Raw genomic sequence first — 23,407 nt, forward strand, 5'->3', positions numbered from 1 at the left:
GTGACCAAGTATTAAATCAGTTCTTAGGTTTTGTATATGATCTATGTGGGAACCACTGACACAGTGGGGCACATTCACTAAGCTCGGGTGAATGAATATAGGGAAAAAAACTCGAATTTCGAGTAGTTTTTTGTGCTCCTCGACTATCGAATTGGCGTAAATTCGCCTGAGTAGAATGATTAGAAAAGATCAAGCGAAAAAACGCTGCGGTTATTCACCCATTCGATAGTCGAAGTACTGTCTCTTTTAAAAATACTTCGACTGCCTACTTCGCCAGATTAAACCTACCGAATTGCTTTAAAAGTCCCATAGGCTTTTTTTCTAACTTTTTGATCAAATAAAAAGGCATTCGATCGAATGAAAATCCTTCGATTGAATATTCGATTGTGCGACTATTCGCCGGGCGAATATTCGCCCATTCGACTTCGCCAGTGCGTAAATTCGCCCGAATTGCCTATTCGATTCTATTCCCCAGTCAAATTTCGAAATTCGACCCTTGATACATCTGCCCCAGTGTGTTTGCAATTTATTTTAGTTGATATTTTGCATTTTGGTGTTTCTGTAACATTTATAGTGTTCCAGTTATTTTAACTCTCCAAATTTGAGTTCATAAGATTAACTAAATTGCCAGATTCATGTAATAACAGGACGGCGATTTTTCAATTCTCATTGAAATTTCAGCTGGTTATATGAAAGATTTTATTTCCCTAGACAGTAGCTTTGACTCTTACTAGGGGTCGGCAGAGCATGTTGGGAATTGAAATTCTGCCGTATTTAGAGAATGGAAAGGCTGGACTTTGTATTAGAGCTTCAGCTTCATAGTAGAGAGCATTATGAGAGCCTAGCTTTCTTGCATTGCTCTCCTCTCTAGCAGGGAGACAAGGGGTTCGATACGGTTGTGTAAGTATTGCTTTATTGCATGTAGCAAGGTCGTGATGTTTCAGACTATTTCACGCAGTGCTGTAGCTGAAGTGCATTGAATGAGCAGTAACACTGTGCAGTGGAGTTGGCAGACATGTAACATTGACATCTAGTGGAGCTGTGCCCTTCCTGTGTGTTGGTAATTTAGCTGCATAGGTGCGAATGTGCTGGTATTTCTATAGATTAAATGTTAGGGGATTTATATATATTAAACGTCAGACGTACTGCTTTGATGTAGCTTTGGAATATTACAATCTCCCTCCATTAGTTCTTTTCTGTCTTTAGTTCTTATAAATGTGCAGTCCTCTAGGTCTTGCAGAAAGAGGAGATGCACCTATAATGCATTAAATCATCTGAAAAGCAATGGCTGCATTATCAGTACAGTTATTGGGCTCCATTATCCGGAAACCAGTTATCCAGAAAGTTCAGAATTATGGAAAGGCCATGTCCCACAGACTCCATTTTATCCAAATATTCCACATTTTTAAAAATGATTTCCTTTTTCTCTGTATTAATAAAACAGTTTATTGTACTTGATCCAAACAAAGATATAATTAATCCTTATTGAAAGCAAAACCAACCTATTGGGTTTATTTAATGTTTACATTATTTTCTAGTAGACTTAAGGTATGAAGATCCAAATTATGTAAAGATCCATTATCTGGAAAACCCCAGGTCCCGAGCATTCTAGATAACAGGTCCCATACCTGTATTTGTAAATAAACCTCATAGATTACCTTTTTTAGATGAAATTACTGTTTATATAGAGCCAACATATTCCGCAGCTCTTTAACGAGATTATACATCAGTCCCTGCGCCAGTGGAGCTTACAGTCTATCACACTCTGGGGTCAATTGCATCAGCACTGCCACTTATTCAGTGGGTAAACTTTATACATGATTATTGTCTTAACCCTGTATCCAGCGTGGAATCATTTTTTTGTGACCTCAGTGCATATACCATATGATACGTGGGCTTTTAAGGAAGACATCCCTTTTATCAGTGCACCTGTATTGTCTTGCATGTGTTTGACTGAAAAGCTTGCAATCCGGGGTTTAGCAGCTGACCTTGTTTAGTGAAGGGCCTTTTACATCACTTAGTTGTGTTCTCTGGCCTTAGGCTTTGCTGTTACTAATTGAATCTGGCAGAAGAAGTATGGGAGGAAGGAGGGGAAGCATGTGGCCTGAACCAGGGTCACCCATTCCGTTAGGTGTCAGTGCAGTAATCGGATGCGACACCTCTATTCTGCCCATCCTGCATTCTTCCTTCAGCCAGTGATAATTGCATTTATTTGCCACTTTTCACCCATTTGTCTGTTTAGTGAGGAGCCGGTAGGAATAAATGGATGTCAGGACCTATTCTGTGATAAACACCCCCATAAGAAAGGGTGCAATGCTTTTCTTAACTCTTTTTATACCAAAAAGTTGATTCGGAAGTGCAACTACTTCTGTGTAAGGTATAACGAGGAAATAACACAATACATTTACATTCTTATCTAATAAAGTCAAGATTCTTGTCTCTTAAATTGTGAATGAGGTTTTGTAGTAACAGAGCTCACTGTAGAGGTGCAGGTTATCCCTTAATAGAAGGCGAGTTGAATAACCCGTAATTTTTAAAGAAAATACACACTGTTTCTAAGAAGAATATACCTTTACTTTTTTTTTGTTATGATATGGATAGTACAGGTATGGGATCTCTTATCCAGACACCTGATATCCAGAAAGCTCAGAATTATGGGAAGGCCATCTCCCATAGAGTATATATTTAGTAAGTAATTGTTTTGGTTTTTTTTACAGATCCCTTATCTGGAAATGCCATGGTCCCAAGCATTCTGGTTAAAATATCCCATACCTGTTTTACTGTATATAACAGCTTAAAGTACTATGGGGCAGATTCACTAAGCGCCGAATTTGTGCTAGCGTCCGCTTTGCTCACATCGCAACACTTCGCCAGCCGTAGATTCACCAGGACAATGCTAATTCACTAAAATCTGATGTTGCGTCCAGGGCGCCAAACACTGGTGAAGTTGCGCTAATGTTACTGCGGTAAGCAAAGCGAAGTTGCGCTAGCGTTGCCTAATTTGCATACGGCGGGAAGTTAAAGTTGAATGGACGTATATGTTGCAGCCAATACATTACATTACACAAGCCCAGGGAAAACTTAATAAAATAAAATAAAGTTGTCATATTGCCCTACACATGAGCCCAGTGTATAGTTTATGTGCCATATGTTAGGAAATGTAGGGAGGAAGCCGGGTACCCCAGAAAAAAATTACAATCTTTTGCAGCCTATCACCCTGAAAAATGAAAAGTCGCCAGCATTTTTTGGGAAAATTCTCAACTATTTTTTGAGGAAGTCCTATCTACTCTATTGCACTTCGTCTGGTCTGACTGAGCGAAGGCAAGTCTGGCGCAAGAGGTAACGTTCAGTAAAGTCCGCATCTAAGTGGATTTGCGTAGTTACGTCCTTTTGCCAGAGCGCAACTTCGCCAGGCGTAAGGAATCAAGTTACCGCTAGAGTCTATCTCCTTCGCTAGCGAAGTTACCCCGGCGACCGTTAGGAAACCGGCGAAGTAACGAAATGTCGTCACGCTGGCGAATTTTGCTAACATTAGTCACATCGCCCTTTAGTAAATCTGCCCCTATGAGTGCAGTTCTCTGCAGTTTTCCATATATTTATAACCAGGGGGTTTTTTGACCATAAGCCACCCTGAGGCAGCCACTGCGATGGCCCCCCCATCCCACCACTCTTACTTACCTTTGTTGCTTTGGAGGGGGGCGCAATTGCGTTCTCTGCACTAGAAGAGATACATTTCCCAGGCCCTTTCTGAGACTGGATACCATAAGAATGATTGCTCAACATAAAAAGTACTTTTGGGGCAGAAGCAATACAATAAAATACCCCTGTTTATAAGTTTATTATGATTCCCTGAGCTTAAAAGACACCAAGGTCCTTCATTCTGTAGAGGAAAATAAACTGACTATTTCTGTACTTTTTAGCTGTTACAGAATGCAGTTCTTGCAGTATGGACAGTGCTTGATGTAAGCAGTACAACATCCTTATATAACAAAAAAGTGTAAGGTACATTCATACACATTCATGTGTATAAACGCAAATGTTCTTTGCTCGCAAAACGCTGTGCCTTACCATATGTTTAACAAGTGGAAGCTGATAATGCTCTGAACAGTATATAATAAGGTTACTGTGGTCACTAGATAGTTGTGTCTTATATTCTTGCAGTTTGAACAGAACTGTGATGTAATTCCCTATGTAGATAGGTGTCTAAAGCCACCAGACCGTATCCCATATACTGTATATGTGTTTATCTGACTCCACTGATTCGCTTGCAATAAAAGTCACCCATAAATCCATGTTATTAAGGATGCCTTGTTGCTGATAAGGTGAAATATGTCTTTTTCCAAGTATCACCTGGTCCTTTGAGATTAGGAATGTCCAAGCTGGGTCACTTTGGCTCTAGATGGGTGCTGGGACAATAACAGAGGTTAACAGGCTAAAATACAAAAAGTTATTCCCCTGTTTGCACCTTGTAACTTTAGGCAATTCACTTTATTCCCCAACACCTCAGGCACCAATTTAGATTATAAGATCTGCTGAGCAGGTACTCGCCATGCTCCAGAGAATCTCTGTACAGCGCTGTGTGTTAAAATAGCAGTAAATAAAAAAAGAGGATTGTGGTTAGGTGACCCACATACCTGGGGGGAAAATCTCAGCATTGCTGCAGTTTGGAATTCCCTGCGGAGTGTCACGCAGGGCTGATTCCACCCCCAGGCACAGAAGGGTTAAGAAGAGCTGCCTGCGGCTGTCAACATTAATTTCTCTTCGACTCTGTAAACATCAGGAACATAAAAGGCCAATTTCACAACTAAATATAGCAGCGTATTTTGGCCTGATATAAATGGCACATCGCTGCTGTAGAACACGACAGACTGAGTGTCCCAGTGATACACGACTAAGAGGCATGAGGAATATCTCATGGAAAAAAAAACACATTGCCTGGCACCTCTATGCAAACATGCTGGTGTCTGCCATACAGTCTACTGGTGCCAGGCTCTGATTACTGGTTCCTCTGTGGGCGATTCCTTAATAGTTGGATATTTAGAGCCCAGTACCATAACGTCACATTTCTAGCAACTAGAAATTCACTTTATACTTTATTTTTCCCATAATTATACTAGCTAGGCTTAAACTTATACATATTAGGGATCCACCAAATCCAGGATTCGGTTCAGGATTCTACCAGAATACGGCCTTTTTCAGCAGGATTCGGATTTGGCTGCATCCTTCTGCCTGGCTAAACCAAATCCGAATCCTCATTTGCATATGCAAATTAGGGGTGGGGAGGGTAATTGCGTGACTTTCTGTCACTAAACAAGGAAGTAAAAAATGTTTTCTCCTTCTCACCCCTAATTTGCACATGCAAATTAGGATTCGGTTCGGTATTCTGCCAAAAGGATCCGGGGGTTTGGCCGAATCCAAAATAGTGGATTCGGTGCATCCCTAATATGTAGCGAATAAAGTACCCCCTCTTGTAAAATATAAGGATATTATAAGTTACTGAGGAGTTTCATGACCGTATAAAAACACGAGGCTGAAGGCCGAGTGTTTTTATACAGGTCATGGAATTCCGAGGTAACTTCTTATATCCTTATAATTAGCAACTGGGGGGACTTTATTTATTATAATACACAAATTTCAGTGAGTCATGTGACAGAAATGACATCAGAACTCACCGTTTATAAGGATATAATTTACAAGATATTCACGGCTTTTGTGTAATATATATATATATATATATATAGTCATGCATGCGGCTGGAGCACTCTAATCGTTAGGTAATTGCCCAGGTGCAGGTTATCATGAAAAATGCATAGAACACACATAGGACTTGTAAAGTGCAAAAAAAATAACAGATTTATTGCAACGTTTCGGGTCCTGTACTCGAGCCTTCTTCAGGTGGTGAAGAAGGCTCGAGTACAAGAGCCGAAACGTTGCAATAAATCTGTTATTTTTTTGCACTTTACAAGTCCTATGTGTGCGGTTTTTGTTGTTCTATATATATATATATATATATATACAGTATATAGAATATCATGAAAAGCAGGCACTCACAGGACTTTCAAATATGGTGAAAAAGAGATAATAAATAACTCTTTTTCACCATATTTTAAAGTCCTGTGAGTGCCTTGCTTTACATGATATTCTGTATGACTTTTCTGCAGTGTGCACCCAGGCTTTTTTTTTCTCCAGTAATGAGTGCAGCTATTTTCCTTTATTTATATATATATATTATATTATTATTATTATATAATTCATGATACAAGCCTGATTATTAATTTAGATTTACATTACACGGCCGCATAGGAAGCATATATATTCTGTATCACAAAGAATTAATAATCAGGCTTGTAGTCACTATGAGAGATCGAACCTTACATTCTGCAAACATTTCGATCAATTTCCAATGACCCCTAAGATAAAAGAATGGATTCTGTTGCAGACAATTTTATATACCCCCGTACTCATCTAAGCCACATGTAGTTCAGTAGCAGAAACATGTTTAGAAATCACCTTATTGCTTTGGAAAAACTATTGTTGTGCCAAGCATTTCTTTACCTGTACTATCAGTTGCTTTAACAGCCTTGGGGGCCCATATAAATGTTGCAGATAAACATAAATTCACTGTCATATATGGGTTCAACCCAACTAACTGACTCACAAGACTTTCCTTCACAGCAGGAGGAGTCCTGTCCCTGCTAATGAGCAACAACTTGACAATATCTGTATACCTGCACAAGTAAGGGACCTGTTATGCAGAATGCTTGGGACCTGGGGTTTTCTGGATAAGGGGTCTATGACTGTGAGGGTTATTACAGAGTGGAGCAGCTCCAGGTTTCCCATGAGTACCGAGGTTGGCTCCATTGTGATTGTTCCCGTGTTAGATGCCAAGATGCTCTGCATGCTTGTACAAGGAACCTATTACAGAGGCTGGGTTAAGGAGGAACAGGTGAAGCCTCTGATCGCTAGACAACGAAACATGAGAGGTGGAGGGTGCCTTCAAAGCTGCACAGATATAGCCTTTTGATGAATTTTTGATGGGCAAGTAGAGGATGTCGAATGTCCTCCATATCTCACAGGCCACAGTAATTGATTAATAGAAGGTATGTACAGGAAAATCCATACAGAACTGGGAAGATCTCATGCACAGATAAGAGATGGGAATTGGTGGATTGAAAAGGATTAACCCGTACCATATCCAATGTTCATTTGGCCTATTCCGTTATCCGTGGCAATCCACTTAATAAATTGGCTTAAGTGTTCTCTATTTACATGGAACACATTTTACTATTCAGAGCAGTGTGCATTGGGTAGTGGGGAAGATTTGAAGCATATTAATACACTTAAGCATAGCCCTTATTTAGAGGCCAGGTGGGAAAATTTGTTATGTGCCCAAAGATGCAGCTTACCAATGCTCAGTTCCTATTTGTCAGATTTGGGTAGAAAAAAAAAGAGAGATTAGTTTATTTAATGCTTATCAAAATAGACTTCCATTCATATGACTTTTCATATTTAGGGCCAATAATTGCCATTCTCCATGATGTTATTATCAGAAACCAATAGCTGTAATTGAATGACAGGGTGACATGTTATATGCCTGTGAGTTCTAATTGAATTTGTGTACGTGTGTATGTCTCTCTATAACTGGGAGGCATATGCATATTTATAACCATTCAGTGACAGCCTTCTGTCTCCATGCTCTTACTGCACTGATCAATAGAAGGTGACACCAGTGAGTTGTTGTAAATGGGGAACTTGGCTTAGAAAACCCACAGTATTCCAATAAAGATAAAATATCTCCGAGCTTAGTGAAAAGAAATCTAACATGTTTCTGTGAATGAGGTGTAGTTACACTTTTACTTATCTCCTGGGTCCATTGTGATGGAACGTGAGAAATAAATTACTTGCGGCATACCAAGTTGCTCAACTTGGTAATTAAATGATGGCTTGGGGAGGTAAAAATTCCTGGTATTTGTTATGGATTGCTTCCTGTTGTAGTCAATGGTGATTGCAGCAGTTCTGACAGCAAGGTGTCATTATCATCAGAAACCATGGTTAGGTACAGTTTGAGTAGCAGCTGACTCCGCGTTCCATACTTTTATTGACTCCATTGACTGCAGTTTGAAGATATCCATCATCCAATCATCCATGACAACTATAGTCGTTTTGTCGAGTTTCTAGGACAGAATATATATGCAGTATCTATGGCTCAGCTCCCTCAGGAGCCAGATCTGTTTATGCTGTACACCAGTGGTCCCCAACTTTGTTTATCTAAGAGCCACATTTAAATATAAAAAGAGTTGGGGAGCAACCCAAAAAAAAGTTACTGTGATTGCCAAATAAGGGATGTGATTGGCTTTGGTAGCCCCTATGTGACTGGCTGCATATAGGAGGCTCTGTCTGGCATACACCTTGTTTTTTATGCAACCAAAACTTGTCTTGAGGACAGGAATTCAAACATAAGGTTTGAGGCCAATGGGGAGCAATATCCAAGAGGTTGGTGATAAACATATTACTCAAGAACCTCTAGTTGGGGATCACTACTGTATGCAAAGCATTGTGAACAACTGTGGTTTGTATGCACCCAAATGACAAACCTTCTCTCTCACCTTCAGTTTACAAGCTCTGCGAAAAGAAAAGTCGAGGGACGCGGCTCGCTCTCGACGTGGGAAGGAGAACTTTGAGTTTTACGAGCTGGCCAAACTTCTCCCGCTCCCTGGAGCCATCACCAGTCAGCTTGATAAGGCATCCATCATCAGGCTGACCATCAGCTACCTGAAGATGAGAGACTTTGCCAACCAGGGTGACCCACCCTGGAACCTACGTATAGAAGGTCCTCCACCGAACACCTCTGTTAAAGGTATGGCATTGTTAAGCTTGCACAGATATTTCAAATACAGGATCAGTCTTTGATACTTGCCTTAATATGAGTTATAAGTGTGAGCACTGGGAAATGCATCCACCAAGGTATTTTGCAAAAAGAGTTCTTGGTGCTTCACACTTTAGTAACACCCTCCAAACATGCAACCCACAATATGTTACTCTTGACTCTTTTCACACGATCACTTATAAAACTCAGAGCGCCTAGAGCTATATATTCAATCTCCACTTTAAGTCTACCAATCTCCACTTTAAGTCTACCAAACTCTTACCTCCCTGCTCCTCACTGGCTCCCTCTTTTGCCCTGTTTGAATTAACTAATCTGCCTTGTGGCTTTACACAATCACAGCTAAAGTATCAGGCTCTGAATCCGCTCCACAGTAAAGACTTCAAACCTTTCTCTCTGTTTAGAACCTAGAAGGATCCTCATTGCTCTTAGCCTCATACTCACAGTGACACTAAACTGTTCTTTGCTGGCGGGGAATACACAATAAAAATTCAGAGAGCTGTCAGCAATCATTCATTTAATCAGTCTGTGCGATGAGGTAAACAAAGATGGCAGATTAATGAGTCCGGTGTACTTGCTGACTGACAGCATGGCAAACATAGCCTGTCTCGTTTTAACCATCTCTCTGCCAGCCAACACACATAACATCCCAGGTCCCTCTGTCATCAGAGAGAAAACAGGAATTGTGCATGTTTTTATTTGCCTCTCCAATTTAATAAAATTTAACTGAAAATTAATATCACACAAATTAAAGTGTCTCTGGCTTGGGGCTTGTAGTAGTTTGGCACACGACATGTGCGAATCTCTTTCCAACCCTCAATCCAAAACAGCTACACCACAACTGCATTTGCATTTGGACATAAAACACAAAAATGAAATGCAACCTTAACTTATAAACATATGTAACATAGCAAAACGTGAGAGACTGCACAACTGCCATTTCATTTTAAAATCAACCTGTGCATCGCTTTAAGGGGATGTAAACCCTTCTAGCCTTAAGTCTTAATAGAGCTTTCAACTTAGAACCTCTTTTTGAAGTCTACTAAGTTGGCTGCCCATTGGTTTATTGAATATTCGGGATAATTTAATATACATATCAGCCTCCCTGTGAATTTTAGGGGAAGAAGCTGCTTCCTTCCATCCCAGCAAAAAAAATACAGGCACGTGCCAATCAAGTGGGTCTTTGCCTGATTTGTCAACCATGTGCTTGGCCAAATCAGGTTGATCTGATCAAATACCCCCAGGACAAGGACTGGATCACAATGGATGCCTGTGTAGCCCCATTGGTAGAGGACCACATCGACATGCTAATGACATCTTCATCTGATGGGATTTCCTAGAAATATGTCCATTGTTTGGGCCTCTATTGAGAAGGTTCCATGCATACCTTAAGTCCCCCTTTTACTTACAGTTGGGTCCTGTCAGTTGATATGAACCAATAACTTACTCTTGGAAATCATATGATAATATGGCATTCTACTAATAAGGCTGCACTTTTGCCTGGTTAGAGCTCTGACAGACAGTGACACATCATAAACCAGAAGATAACCTACAGCTCCAGTCGTCTGTGGCTAAAAACATTAGGTGAGGGGGCACATTTACTATGCCCAGCATAATTTATTAGACCATCAGCAGATGCCTGACAAATATGACATGACATGCAGGACATAACAAGGGATTGCCAGCACTTCAGAGGTATTACTTTTTCCCTTGCTACTCACTTACAGTTATAAACAGGGTCACTGGAGAACAAGAGTAACTGAGCTTCAATATTAGAGTGAATTTATCAGAATTTAGATTAAATTTTTTGTCTTACAGCCAGTAAACTGGTTATGCAACATAGGAATAAAAAGGTACCCATTACCCATCTTTCAGGATACATCCCTAAAAAGGTGCAGTCTTTTTCATATGCTTTGAATCAACATAACATAACTTCTTGTGTGGTCTTCCTCTTTCCAGCTTGTAATTAAACATTCTCTGTGGTTGATGGTATGAGGGGTCACTGACCCTGGCAGACAAAAAACTAATGCTCTGTGGGGTTTTAATGTTATAGTTATTTATTGTAACATTATCATTCTATTCATGCCACTCCTACTCATATTCAATGGCCCAAACAGGAGAGCTGCTGAACCAAAAGCTCAATAATTAGAAAAAAAACACTAATAAATACCTATTGCAATGCATTTACGATATTAATGGTCACATGATAGTAAAAGTCAATTCGATGGTTAACTAACCCTTTAAGCACTTAGCCGCACAAGTGCTAATTGCTTTCACTTTGTAGGTTTGTATCAACAGGACTGGAGACTGAACTGAAACTGAACAGAGAAAAATTTGGTCATCGCTATTTTTTCCATGTTCAGCATTTGTCTACATTCTACTGGGTACAGACCCCCAGGGCAGATTGAAACCAATTAATATTGTATTGCTGTATGGTGAGATGCATAAAACTGCACTGCACTTTGAAGGTCTGTAAGCCGAACCTTAAATGTTTCTGCTAATTACACAATGATTTCTCACTATGTGCACCACCAACTCTAGCTCTCTTGACCCGTAAGGCCTACCAACAGGGCAGATTTATTGGTTATACTCCCATTATCACAGGGTGTTAATCAGCAGAGGATTTATGGTAGTGCTGTAAATGCTCCACTGCTAATGAAATTCAACTATACTCATGTTATTACACTGGGCAAATGTGCACATGGACCTTCTTTCCAACTAACTGGGAATCATTTTACCTGCTAATCTGTGCTTACCAAACAATTATACGTATGCTAGCCAAGATCATATTTTCTATATAGGCATCCGAGGGCCTGTGCCTAAGAGGTCGGCTTTAGGGGGGCAGTCTTTGGATTCCTTTTTTTTTTTAAATCCCCCCAGCCTGCCACCTGACACGTGGGGTTTGATTGTACTGTGCATGTGTTGATTGTTGAATGGAGGGGTGGTGGTCGAAGGTCCAGTGCCTATGGCAGCAAGTGAACCCAGTTAACACATTGATGCTGGCATAGTGTTTTTGGAACACTAAAGTGCTAAAATGGACACAAAATTCAGTATTCTTGGATGCTTCATATAAAGGTTATCTTCTCCCATGTAATATGCGTACAATCTGTATGTAGCTCAAATGTTCCCATCCTGCCTGTTGGGATAAACTACAGTACATGCGAATAAAAATGAAAGGTCAGACAGATGCAAGGGAGCCCTGGAATTAACACCGGCATTGACGAGGTGCTACTTACAGGTTTGCTTTAGCTTGTTATGTCATTGTAACTAATTTTTTAAATCTTCATACTTTCCTGCATCCCTTCTGATTAGCGTCATTATCCCACAAACAGGTCCGGACTGAGAATTAAAATAGGCCCTGGCATCAGGTACACAGAGGCCCAATCAACCCACATAGAGGCCCAAACAGCCCACTAAATAGTGACTTTCTATGGGACCTTATAGCAGCCCCTCTGGCATTTGCCAGAACCTACAGATTGCCAGTCCGGGCCTGCCCACAAATCCCTATAAAGGTTCTAAACGGGAACTGTTGCGAAAATAAAAATTTAATATAAGCTTCCTCATACTGAAATAAAATGTTTTTTAAATATATAAAGTTACTCATCACTACCCCATCACTACTCTCAGTATCTTTCTCTCTTCATTCTCTCTTCATGCAGGAGTTGGGAGCCTTATTTTGAATGACAGTTACATTCAATATATGTTTTAAGGGACTTCTTTTGCCTAGAAGATGTATTAGAGCTCACTCATATTAAAATCGCCAGAAATCCTGTCTCTCTACATGCAGGATTTGTGCCAAAGGCAGTTATTTTGTTAGATTTTGTTTGTACTGGAATCAGTTATTTGTGTGAACTCTAATATATCTGCTAGGAAAGAAAGCCTTCCCTATAAGATATCTTGGCTGTAACTGTCAATGAAAATCTGACACCCAATTCGTGCATGAAGATAAAATGGAGAGAAACAGATAGTGAATAGAGAAGATAAACTTTATTATTTGAGAAATGATACAGAATGTCCAATTGATTGTATTTATAAAGTTTCTTATTTCAGTATGATGTAGCTTACATTAAATTTTCATTTTCGCAATAGTTCCCCATAAATACATGAATTCCAGTCAAACTGGTGGGTATTCTCTATTGCTGCCTGATGGTTTGCAGTCATTATAACACTAGAAAGAGTTAAACACAGTGGGCAACTCTTGGCATAACATCTTACCCAACAAAGGCTGTTGCTGTTCTTTATCTCTACCTCCCCCCCTCTCTCGTTTTTTTTTTTTTTGCTTTCTAATCGTAGAGCAATTTCCACAGCTGTGGGCAAGAGACATTGCATTCCCGGGCCGGGCTGTAAGAAAAATTGAATGACAGCGAGCAAAACAGCAGTAATTATAAAACTAATTACTAAACGCTCATGATGCCCGCAGGCTTGTGCATAACTAAAATTAGAAAAAGAAATTGCTTTTGGCTTAGGAGGAGGAGGAGAGCTGTTTTGGTCGCTGCTCCTATAACGCATCCGTTTTCCAAGTCAGAGTGGTGGGTTTAGCAGCGCGGGTTCAAATTCTTCAATAATAACGGCAAATGATTTCTCAGGTAGAAACACTGGATGTGGGGGCCAGAGAGCAGGCGCACTGGAACGCCCATTTAGCCTGTTAGCTCCCTGCATAATCTTACAAGATCTCTGACCTTCATTTATGTATGGGATAGCCATAGGTCATCTTCTGCATTTCCATAGTTTATTGATTTTTGCCACTCTTAGTGAAAGGTTATTCCATGAATCCACGACCCTGTATTTATAACGGTATTTTTGCCCACTGTTACCATGTGATATTCATCATTTTCCTACACAGTGTGACCTTTTTCAGAGCGGCCCTTTTTCTGTGTTTTGTCAAACTTCTCAAAGTATGTCAATATTTTTGTTCTATCACAAGGCAGGCCTAGACCTGAACTCCAGCACCGCCCTCGCAGTAATGGCAATTGGCATTTTGTATTCTTGTTCAGTGCCTTATATCAGGAATCGCACAGTTGATTACAATGTTCTCATTTCTAAGGACTCTGTAATGGACCTCGTACCCTAGCAGTTATAATTAACATACGTTATATTAAGAGCTCTCCATGTAAATATGTGTTGAATAACTGAGCTTAGTTTGGATTTGGATTTCATCGGTGCCAGTACATTCCCAAGAAATCTGTAGGGCTTTGGGCAGAAATTCCTTGAAACTGGGCAATGGCGTAACTAGAGTGCATCGGGCTCCCATGCAAAAAATCTTCAAAAGGGCCCAGTGCACTCCGATCCCCACCCTCCTGCCCACTTCCCGCCTCTGCCTATTTCCTGCTTCTTCCCACTCCATGTTCAGACCCCGCCCACTCTCCACCCTGACTCCACCTACTCCCTGCCCTGTGCAAACATGCTCTGCTTCCCTGCCGCAGGTAAGAGAGTTGCTGGGTAAGGGGGGGTTTCTTGGTAGCTATAGAGGCCGCAGCACCAGGCCCCCCTTTTCCTAGGGCCCTCCTGCAGGGTCTGCTTCCTTTATAGTTACACCACTGAAACTGGCCAAAACAAAAACCAGTGTCTCCAGCTAAACAGCTCTGATTTGTATCTAGTGTTCTTGATGTATTTTCCCCACCTGCTTCACACTGGTATTTACATTCTCATAGGATTAATTGCAATGCTAAGAACAGACCAAAAAGGAACAGTAACACCAAATAAATTAAAGGTTTTTAAAGTAATTAATATATAATATACTGTTGCCCTGCACTGGTAAAAGCTGTGTGTTTGCTACAGAAAGACTACTGTAGTTTATATAAACAAGCTGTTGTGTAGCCTTGGGGGCAGCCATTCAAGGTGGAAAAAAAGGAAAAAATGCACACGTTACATAGCAGATAACAGAAAAGCCATGTAGAATACAATGGTGTTTTACAGTATCTGTTATCTGCTATGTACAGTGGGTATTTTCTCCTTTTTCCAGCTTGAATGGCTGCCCCCATGGCTATATAGCAGCTTTAATTATATAAGCTATAGTAATCTTTCTGCAGCAAACACACAACTGTTACCAGTTCAGGCCAGCACTACATTATATTTTAATTATGCTAGAATTCTAGGGAAAAAAACCTCTATTCTGTCTCTTTCACTGTATCTCTCTAATTCTGTTCAGCCAATCACAGTGTCTGTTAGTTATGTGCTTAGCGAACCCTACAATTGTTTTTTCAATAACCAGTATAGGTGTAGGGTTTATTATTAACCCCATTATCGAGAAATTCTGAAATATGTGGGCCGTTGATGTGTTTTGTCTCTGTAACACTTAAACACTACCTTACATGTTAGCTAAACTAGCATATACCCATACTTTATCATCTTTAAATGTTTTTAGAAGCATTAAGGTATGCTGCACCAAATTACAAAAAGGTCCCCTTATCCATAATAACTCAGGCCCCAACATTGTGGACAATATGTATCATACTTTTCACTGTGAGTTTTCTCATTGTACATCATACATGTCTGGCTGTCCATTTACTCATCAAATCAATTATCTTACTTCCCATGCATTGTTTATAACTATTATCGAAAATGCCGTAAAATGGTAATAGAAGAACATTTGAGAATTCCATCAATTGTGGTAGGAGGTGGAACTTCTTGACTAAATAAAAACTAACAAACACATCCAGCTCAGAGGTCCAGGGATAGAATACAAGATCACAAGATTCAGCTAGAGATCTAGCAAGATACCTGCAAACTGATGTTCTTGAGAGAGAGAATTTTGGAAGATAGAAGAAGCAAATCAACCCAACAAGCCAGACTAATCTGTCAAAGGGTGACTTCAAGCGTGAGTTTCAATAGAGCTTTAATTAGCAAGCTCTTGAGCATCTGTCACTGCAGAATTAGAACCTATGGACAGTTTGCAGGTCACATAAGGATCAGTCATTGTTACAAGGCAGCTCCTCTGTTGAATCTCTTAGAAGCAGATATTCCAGCAAAGGAAAGCATAGTGCAAAATAAGTGATTCGTTTCTATATAAATATGTCTGCCCATCCGGCAAGGAATAGTTGGATTCAATGACAAATCTTGCCAGCTACTATTTACAAATAACAATGAAGACATCATATATTTCAGGGATCCCCAACCTTTTTAACCCTTGAGCCACATTCAAATGTAAAAAAGTTGGAGAGCAACACAAGCATACAAAATTCCTGGGGGTGCCAAATATGGGCTGTAATTGTAATTTGGTAGACCCTATGTAGACTGGCAGCCTACAGCAGGCTTTGTTTGGCAGTACTAATGGTTTTTATGCAACACAAACTTTTTGTAGAATCCTTACATCGAGAGAGGGGGGTCTGGCCCAGCGGGGCCCATGAGGGTCGGGGGCCACCGGGTTTTTTCCCGGTGTCCTGCCGGGCCAGTCCGACCCTGAGCCCACTAGGAGCAAGGCAAGCAACATCCAACATCTGATAAATTTGAGTTGTCGATGCGACAATCCGATATAGTTGAGTTTTTGGAGCATCAATTCAAAAATGTCACAAAATTCGAATTGACACACAACTTTTTCACAACATTTTTTTACACTGACTTTTTCGCGAAGAATTATTGGTAAATTAAAGTGGACCTGTCACCTACACATAAAAAGCTTCGTAATGAAAGTCCTTTGCAAAGTAAATATGAAACCCCAAAAATATTTTTCATTAAAACATCCATACCTGTTATAAAGGTGTTTAAATATCTAAACTGTCAATCAAATATTACCTGCCCCGCCTCTATGCCCGTGGCATAGAGGAGGGACAGTCAATTACTTTCACTTTCCATTCAGCACTTCCTACATGTCACTGCTCTCCCCACATTCCCCCTTCCCTCCTCAGTCTCTATAATTGTGTACGGCACTGCACATGGACATTAGGTCCCCCATTCTGGTGTATACACAAGATTTTGGGGTGATACACAATTTCCCTTAATAAATGGGTCCACAAAATGGCTGCTGCCTGTTTGCTATTATTGTATAATTCCAAGACAGAAGGAAACAAAATTTAAATAATAAATACAGTGTAAAGTAAAGTTTATTTTGCTCAACTAACATGATAGAAAAAAAATTGAAATTATTTCTTAGGGTGACAGGTCCCCTTTAAGGGGATTCGGGAGTTTAGTCAAATTTTTTTTTATTACAGTGAGAAAAAGTCGAGTTTTAGTAAATACTCCCTAACCATTTGTACCTGATTTTGTACCAGACTAGTATCAAACCCAGTTTTCTAGCTAAGATTTTGTGCGATATTGGGGGATGGAGGTAGTTATTGGCAGGTTCATCTAATACATAAGGAGGTTAAAGCAATATTATAAAATTGTCTTTCATTCAAACAAATATGCTATGCTTTTTCCAGCTGCTGACGACATATCTGCATCTCTACACCCATTCATTGCTTTTCTGCTTTATTTTATTTCTTTCACCAACTATACACTGTGTATAATCGTCCAGCCCTCAGCAGTGAATATTGATCAACTCTGAGTCTGTTGGTCAATCTATTGACCCATTCATTTTATTTCTTAAACATTAGGTCAGACCACTGCCAAAGCCTTTTGCATTCTTTGTTCTGTCTTTTAGATGACTATTTTGTATATATAAAATAGTTTTGTCACGTCCCTATGAAACCCGTTATAGATTTTGTCTGAAGCTTAGGCAATTGCATAGACTTGCCAGTTACAGTGTCCCTGTTGTTAGAGCTTAGGGAAGAGTGTATTACTGAATAGAGAAAAATGATCCAGTTGGGAATCTGCTATAGAAAACCTTTTGGGTTGGGGGGTAGTAGCTTTTTTGGCTTTTTGCAAATGTAGACATAACAGGGGTCATTTATTATTAGGAAGGCACTGTGTAAAGTTAAAAAAAACAGGTGTAGGACACCCTTTTTTCCCATTTTCACACTGCCTTCCAAAGAATTGTACAGGTTTCTGCACTCCACTCCATTTCTTTTAGTCGCCATTAATTAAAATGGGGAGCAACTGGTGCCGTCTTCTGAGGCACAGATCTTCATTGCTAAAGACATTTATGATTTTTTTACCCCCATAATTTTTGCATCATAGCAGTTTCTGGGGGAGTTTCACCTTTGTGCTCCCTGTGAAGTGTTATCACCCGGTTCAAAGGTGGAGTTAGCTCCAGGGTTCCCATGCATCAATAGACCCAACAGCACTAAGTTGCTTAGAATGGGCCATTCTATGACACATTAAGGGGCACATTTACTATGGGTCGAATATCGAGGGTTAATTAACCCTCGATATTCAACCATCGAAGTTAAATCCTTCGGCCTCGAATATCGAAGTTGAAGAATTTACCGCAATTTGTTCGATCGAAGGATCGAAGGAATAATCGTACGATCGAACGATTAAATCCTTCGATCGAAGGAAAGCCTATGCACATTGGTGCTCGATAGGTTTTAGGTGGCGAAGTAGGTGGTCGAAGTTTTCTTTAAAGAGATAATACTTCGACTATCGAATGGTTGAATAGTCGAACGATTTTTAGTTTGAATCGTTCGATTCGAAGTCATAGTCGAAGTAGCCAATTCGATGGTCGAAGTAGCCAAAAAAATACTTCAAAATTCGAAGTATTTTGTTTTCTAATCCTTCACTCGAGCTGTAAATGTGCCCCTAAAAGTTAACGTAAATGTGAACAACCCCTCAAATGAAATGTGTTGCAGTTTTCCTTTAAAGCATATTCTCTTTTACATTTTGCTTTATTTGTGTAAGTTAGAATTGCTCCCCCATTTCAGCCCTTAAAAGGGGTTAAATTTTATGCTCCACCCTCAACTCTTGCACATTTATGCAAAAGAGCAACAGTCGGCTGATAAATATGTATATGGATTTCTTATTTACAGCCAATGTAGCAATTATGGCGTGTTTAGAACAGAGATACCGGCACTCAAGGCATTTTGCTTGAAGGGAAACCCTTGCTTTTATTATTTGTGCAGAAGTGCAACGTTTCCGGACCATGCGCCTTTGTCAAGCACGTGACCCCGAAACGTTGCACTTCCACACAAATAATAAAAGCAAGGGTTTCCCTGCAAGCAAATGCCTTGAGTGCCGGTATCTCTGTTTTAAACGTTATACGAAAGGTTGCCGAATGCTCCATTACTGAGCACCAAGCTGCACTCTTGGAGGGTTGTTGAGAGTGTGCTCTAACCTGTTCTGCTGGCAATTATGGTGTGTGTTACTTTCAGATCATGTGAGATATATGCTCTATAACTATGGCGTCAATAGAGGAAATTAAGGAAACCAAAAGATAAACAGACAAGCACTAGTATGGGGCCTGTGTGACTCTATCTCTGGCATATCAAATTGTCTCCCCTCCAGCCACATGAATTGTGGAGTTATGGTAATTGTTACAAATATTGCAGTTTGCCTGACCACACCATTTGTGGTATTAGAAAGCAAGAGAGCAAATATTATTGTTAGTTACTTATATTTATATTGTTAGTATTCAGCTTATACTTTACAAAGTACAGGCTTAAGGACTTATTTTTTAACCCAATAACCCCCGTAACTTCAGGCACAACAATACATGGGTGCATAAAAAACCTTCATTGAAGGCACTAGGTACATCTTTCTACCACCGGCCCTTCTTAGTACCCTAAACGTATCTGCCCCTTTTGCCAATAAATGCAATATCTCAGGACTATATAGATTAAATATAATGCAAACAGGGAGGCTTGTTGGTAGGCCCCAAGTCTTCTTGCAAAGTCAATAAGCATATTACAACTATAGTGAAACTTATATAGACAAATTAAAATTTTAAAATGCGAACGCATGGGTAGGATTTTTAAATGTTGTAGTGCATTGAACCCTTATGTTTTCTTTACTTGGATTTTAGTTATATCTTTTATTATAGAGACAATGTAATATTAGGATTACTGTGTCCCCTCTCAGAAGAACAGGCAATCTTTTTCAATGGTTGTGTAAAAGTAAAACAGTTAATAAAAGGAAGATTCACATCCCCCTAACCAGGTTCCTCAATGTTTTGCCAGTGGGAGGATTTCAGAGGCATGCATTACTGGGTTATAAATATTTCAGCACACAAAATAATATTTCTCTTTCCATCTCTCATACTGAAAGCCTTCGCTGAAGTATCATAACAGCATTAGGGCTATCAGTGCTAACATATATTGCTGGATTCCTCTTTCCGTTGGATGCTTAATGCAGTTTCCAACACATATTGTTGCTTCCATAGGAGGTTTCTTCAATGTCTGTTACACAGGGCTTCCCTTATTGGTGGTGAAAGCCAGGCTATAACACGCTGAAAGTGCTAGAACTTTTGTGTTTTGTAGTTTGTTTTGTGGGGTAAAAAAACATTGCAATTTGTGTGCAATTTATAAATCCCAGTGCAAAAATAGAGGTTTTATACTGTAAATAGATGCCTACAGTCAATGACACGGCTCTAATATCCCCTATAATATAATAATAATAATAGAGCCACACCAATTGGAAGCAACTATATAGTTATTTGAGAGCCCTATGAAAACCTCTACCCCCTTTTAAAATCTTTTTCTTTTGAAAATGGGAACAAAAATGAAGGCCCCAGTTCAACTAAAAAGCACATAATTCTCATACGAGTCCCATTGGTTATTAAGGATTCAATATTCAACAGGATGAAAGTGCCCAGTGTTGGGCTGGCATTCCCGGGTCCCACTAGAAGATATCAGTCAAGCCTAGGGTTCCCACCTTTTCGGAAAAAAAATACCTTAATAAAATGTACCAGGAATGATGGGTGTAGATAGATAAGTGGTAGAATTGTGTGTAGATATCTAGCTATCTTTATATAAAGCTACTTTTATAAACACCATTGTACAATACAGTAAACGTACAGCATTTCAATCAATATATATATGCATATACACAGTTACATAAATTGTTTCATGTTCCAAAATACATAGGATGTATGGAACCTTGCAATCTTAAATAAATGCTTCTTTGGGAAAAGTACCTTTAGCCATTCTTATCCAGTATGTGGCTATGGACATTTTGTAGTGAGATCATTTTCAGTAAATGTTTATCATTTTATGAATGTATTTCTGCAAATTAACTAATGTAAATGCTGTTTACAGCAAAGGGCTTTGCAAAATATTCTTTCTTTAACCTGCAGTTAGATTGTCATGATAAATAACTAGCTTTAAAATGGCAAAATAATGTAATCTGCCCACAAATTGCATCATAGATCTTGTAAGCCACACTTGCATTTAATTGGCAAAGGTCTTCTTTAAAATGCATTAATGCATTTCCATTTGAATCAAGCTTACATGTTCCTTATCTGTACATAGAAATGAAATAAAGTGGCAAACTATAGTTTAAACATGTACAAAATTAACATGCTCTTAATTGACCAGCTCACTAAAGCTAATAGCATACAAGATAGTTTATGGATTATCCAACCAACCAACCTGAACTGCTATACATAGCAATATAAATACATACATACGTAACTTGAAAAGACAATTTTTTGTCTGTTAGTGCAGAGAGCTGTATAATGGGAGGAACAGCTGTATTTTGTATTTAATATTGGATATAGGGTCTAAAGTTGTAGTCCATTCATATAATAAACAGCTCTCTTCTTTATTGAAGAACACGCCCACTGTTTTTTTATATGTTTTTAAAGCCCCTAAGATTAAGTTGACTCCAGAAAACAACACATTTTTAGAAATATGTATTTTCTCTAAACTACAAAACTAAAAATCTAACAAAGATAAGTTAAGGGGTATTCTGAACATTTTAATTGGCAATACAGTATGCTTTAGATATAGTAGGGAGAGATTGTGACAATAGTACCAGTGGGATAATAGTCTGTGTGGAGGGACTGTGGCTGTGGGATAGCAGGTATAGTAGGGAGAGATGGTGCCTATAGTAACAGTAGGATAATAGTCTCTGGGAAGGGACTGTGGGATAGCAGGTATAGTAGGGAGAGATGGTGCCTATAGTAACAGTGGGATAATAGTCTCTGGGAAGGGAGTGTGACTGTGGGATAGCAGGTATAGTAGGGAGAGATAGTGTCTATAGTAGCAGTGGGGATAATAGTCTCTGGGAAGGGACTGTAACTGTGGGATAGCAGATATAGTAGGGAGAGATGGTGCCTATAGTAACAGTGGCAATAGTAGCCTCTGGCAAGAGACTGTGGTTGTGGGATAGCAGAAATAGTAGGGAGAGATGATGCCTATGATAGCAGGGTGATCATAGCATCTGGGAAGTGATGGTGGCACTGCTACTATAGACTACTATACATCTCTGAGAAGGGGCTGTGGCTGTGGGATAGTAGGTATAGTAGGTAGGGTTGCCACCTTTCCTGAAAAAAAATACCGGCCTTCCTATATATTTTTCTTTTTTCCCTATTAATCATAATGGCACTGCTACTATAGACAACAGACCTCCCTACTATACCTGCTATCCCACAGCCACATTCCTTTTCCAGAGGCTATTATTCCCACTGCTACTATAGACACCATCTCTCCCTACTATACCTGCTATCCCACAACCACAGTCTCTTCTCAGAGCCATTATCCCCACTGCTACTATAGGCACCATCTCTCCCTACTCTACCTGCAGTCTTCCTAGAGGCTGTTACTCCTACTATTAAAGGCACTAACTCACTGTTAATGCTATAGCACAGCCACAAAGCTATTCCTGTGGCTATTTTACAAGTAATGGGTAAACTTGTGATACGTTGATCTTTCACACTCTTTTCCTACTTATATGCTTATTATCCACCAGATCCCGGGAACTTACCCTCCCTTGTTATTTAACGTATGAAATAACGTATGAAATTGATGCTGTGTTGCACTATCCTCAGTAGTCCTTGTAATTTAAATGTAAAAATTAAGATTTTTTTATCTGAAAATGGCTTTCGTGTTCAGTCCATTACCATGTCTACAGACCAACTTACGGTGTCTGAATTTTGATAGTTTACACATTGCATTGCTAGTGTGGGTTTTTTTTAAATGAAATTATGCATTTTGAGAGTCTCATGCACTGTACAGGTTGCCTGCCTGTCTGCTGCTATAATTATTTGTACAATGTTTACATAGTTTTACTAGGCTTCAAAATGGTAACACAGCCTAAAACAGACTCTAGTGCCATAAATTACGAAGGCCTGCAGCCAGACACCTCAACACCTTGTATTTTTCTTCACTTTTCTTTGTCTGTCAACACTGGCTTTTTCTAGCCCCTGGCAGTGTGCACCCTGTGCCAGTCTATTCATCACTGAGTATCTCCTATCCATTCGGTGAGATTAAACTTGATCTGCATTGTAGGAGTGCAGGTAAACAGCCAAACAATCCACTCAGTCCTCTCTTCTAGTTTCCACTTTATTTGTTTCTTATATACATTGTAATATATAACATATTGTGCCTTTAGCTTTTCATGTAGCTCTGTTGAATTGGGGTGAGATGCAAATACAAACTGGCAACACTTGACATAATAAGTACATGCAAAATAAAACATATTAGTTTTAATGAGTATTGAAAAAAACATCTTTTACTGTGCATTTAGCAAAAGCATCACCTAGAGAAAACTGAT

At 39.5% G+C, this 23,407-nt stretch overlaps 1 protein-coding gene across 5 annotated transcripts in view; it reads left to right on the forward strand.

Moving 5' to 3' along the window:
• npas3.L (neuronal PAS domain protein 3 L homeolog) overlaps positions 1–23,407 on the forward strand; it is a 295,122-nt gene that overhangs the window by 137,142 nt on the left and 134,573 nt on the right. For all 5 annotated transcript variants that reach the window (XM_018231199.2, XM_041573347.1, XM_041573346.1 and 2 more), the window contains one exon: positions 8,613–8,857. In XM_018231199.2, the coding sequence (XP_018086688.2) occupies positions 8,613–8,857 (245 nt within the window). The remainder of the gene's footprint in view (positions 1–8,612; positions 8,858–23,407) is intronic.

The sequence above is a fragment of the Xenopus laevis genome, chromosome 8L (genome assembly GCF_017654675.1).
Source record: "Xenopus laevis strain J_2021 chromosome 8L, Xenopus_laevis_v10.1, whole genome shotgun sequence".
Taxonomy (NCBI): Eukaryota; Metazoa; Chordata; class Amphibia; order Anura; family Pipidae; genus Xenopus; species Xenopus laevis.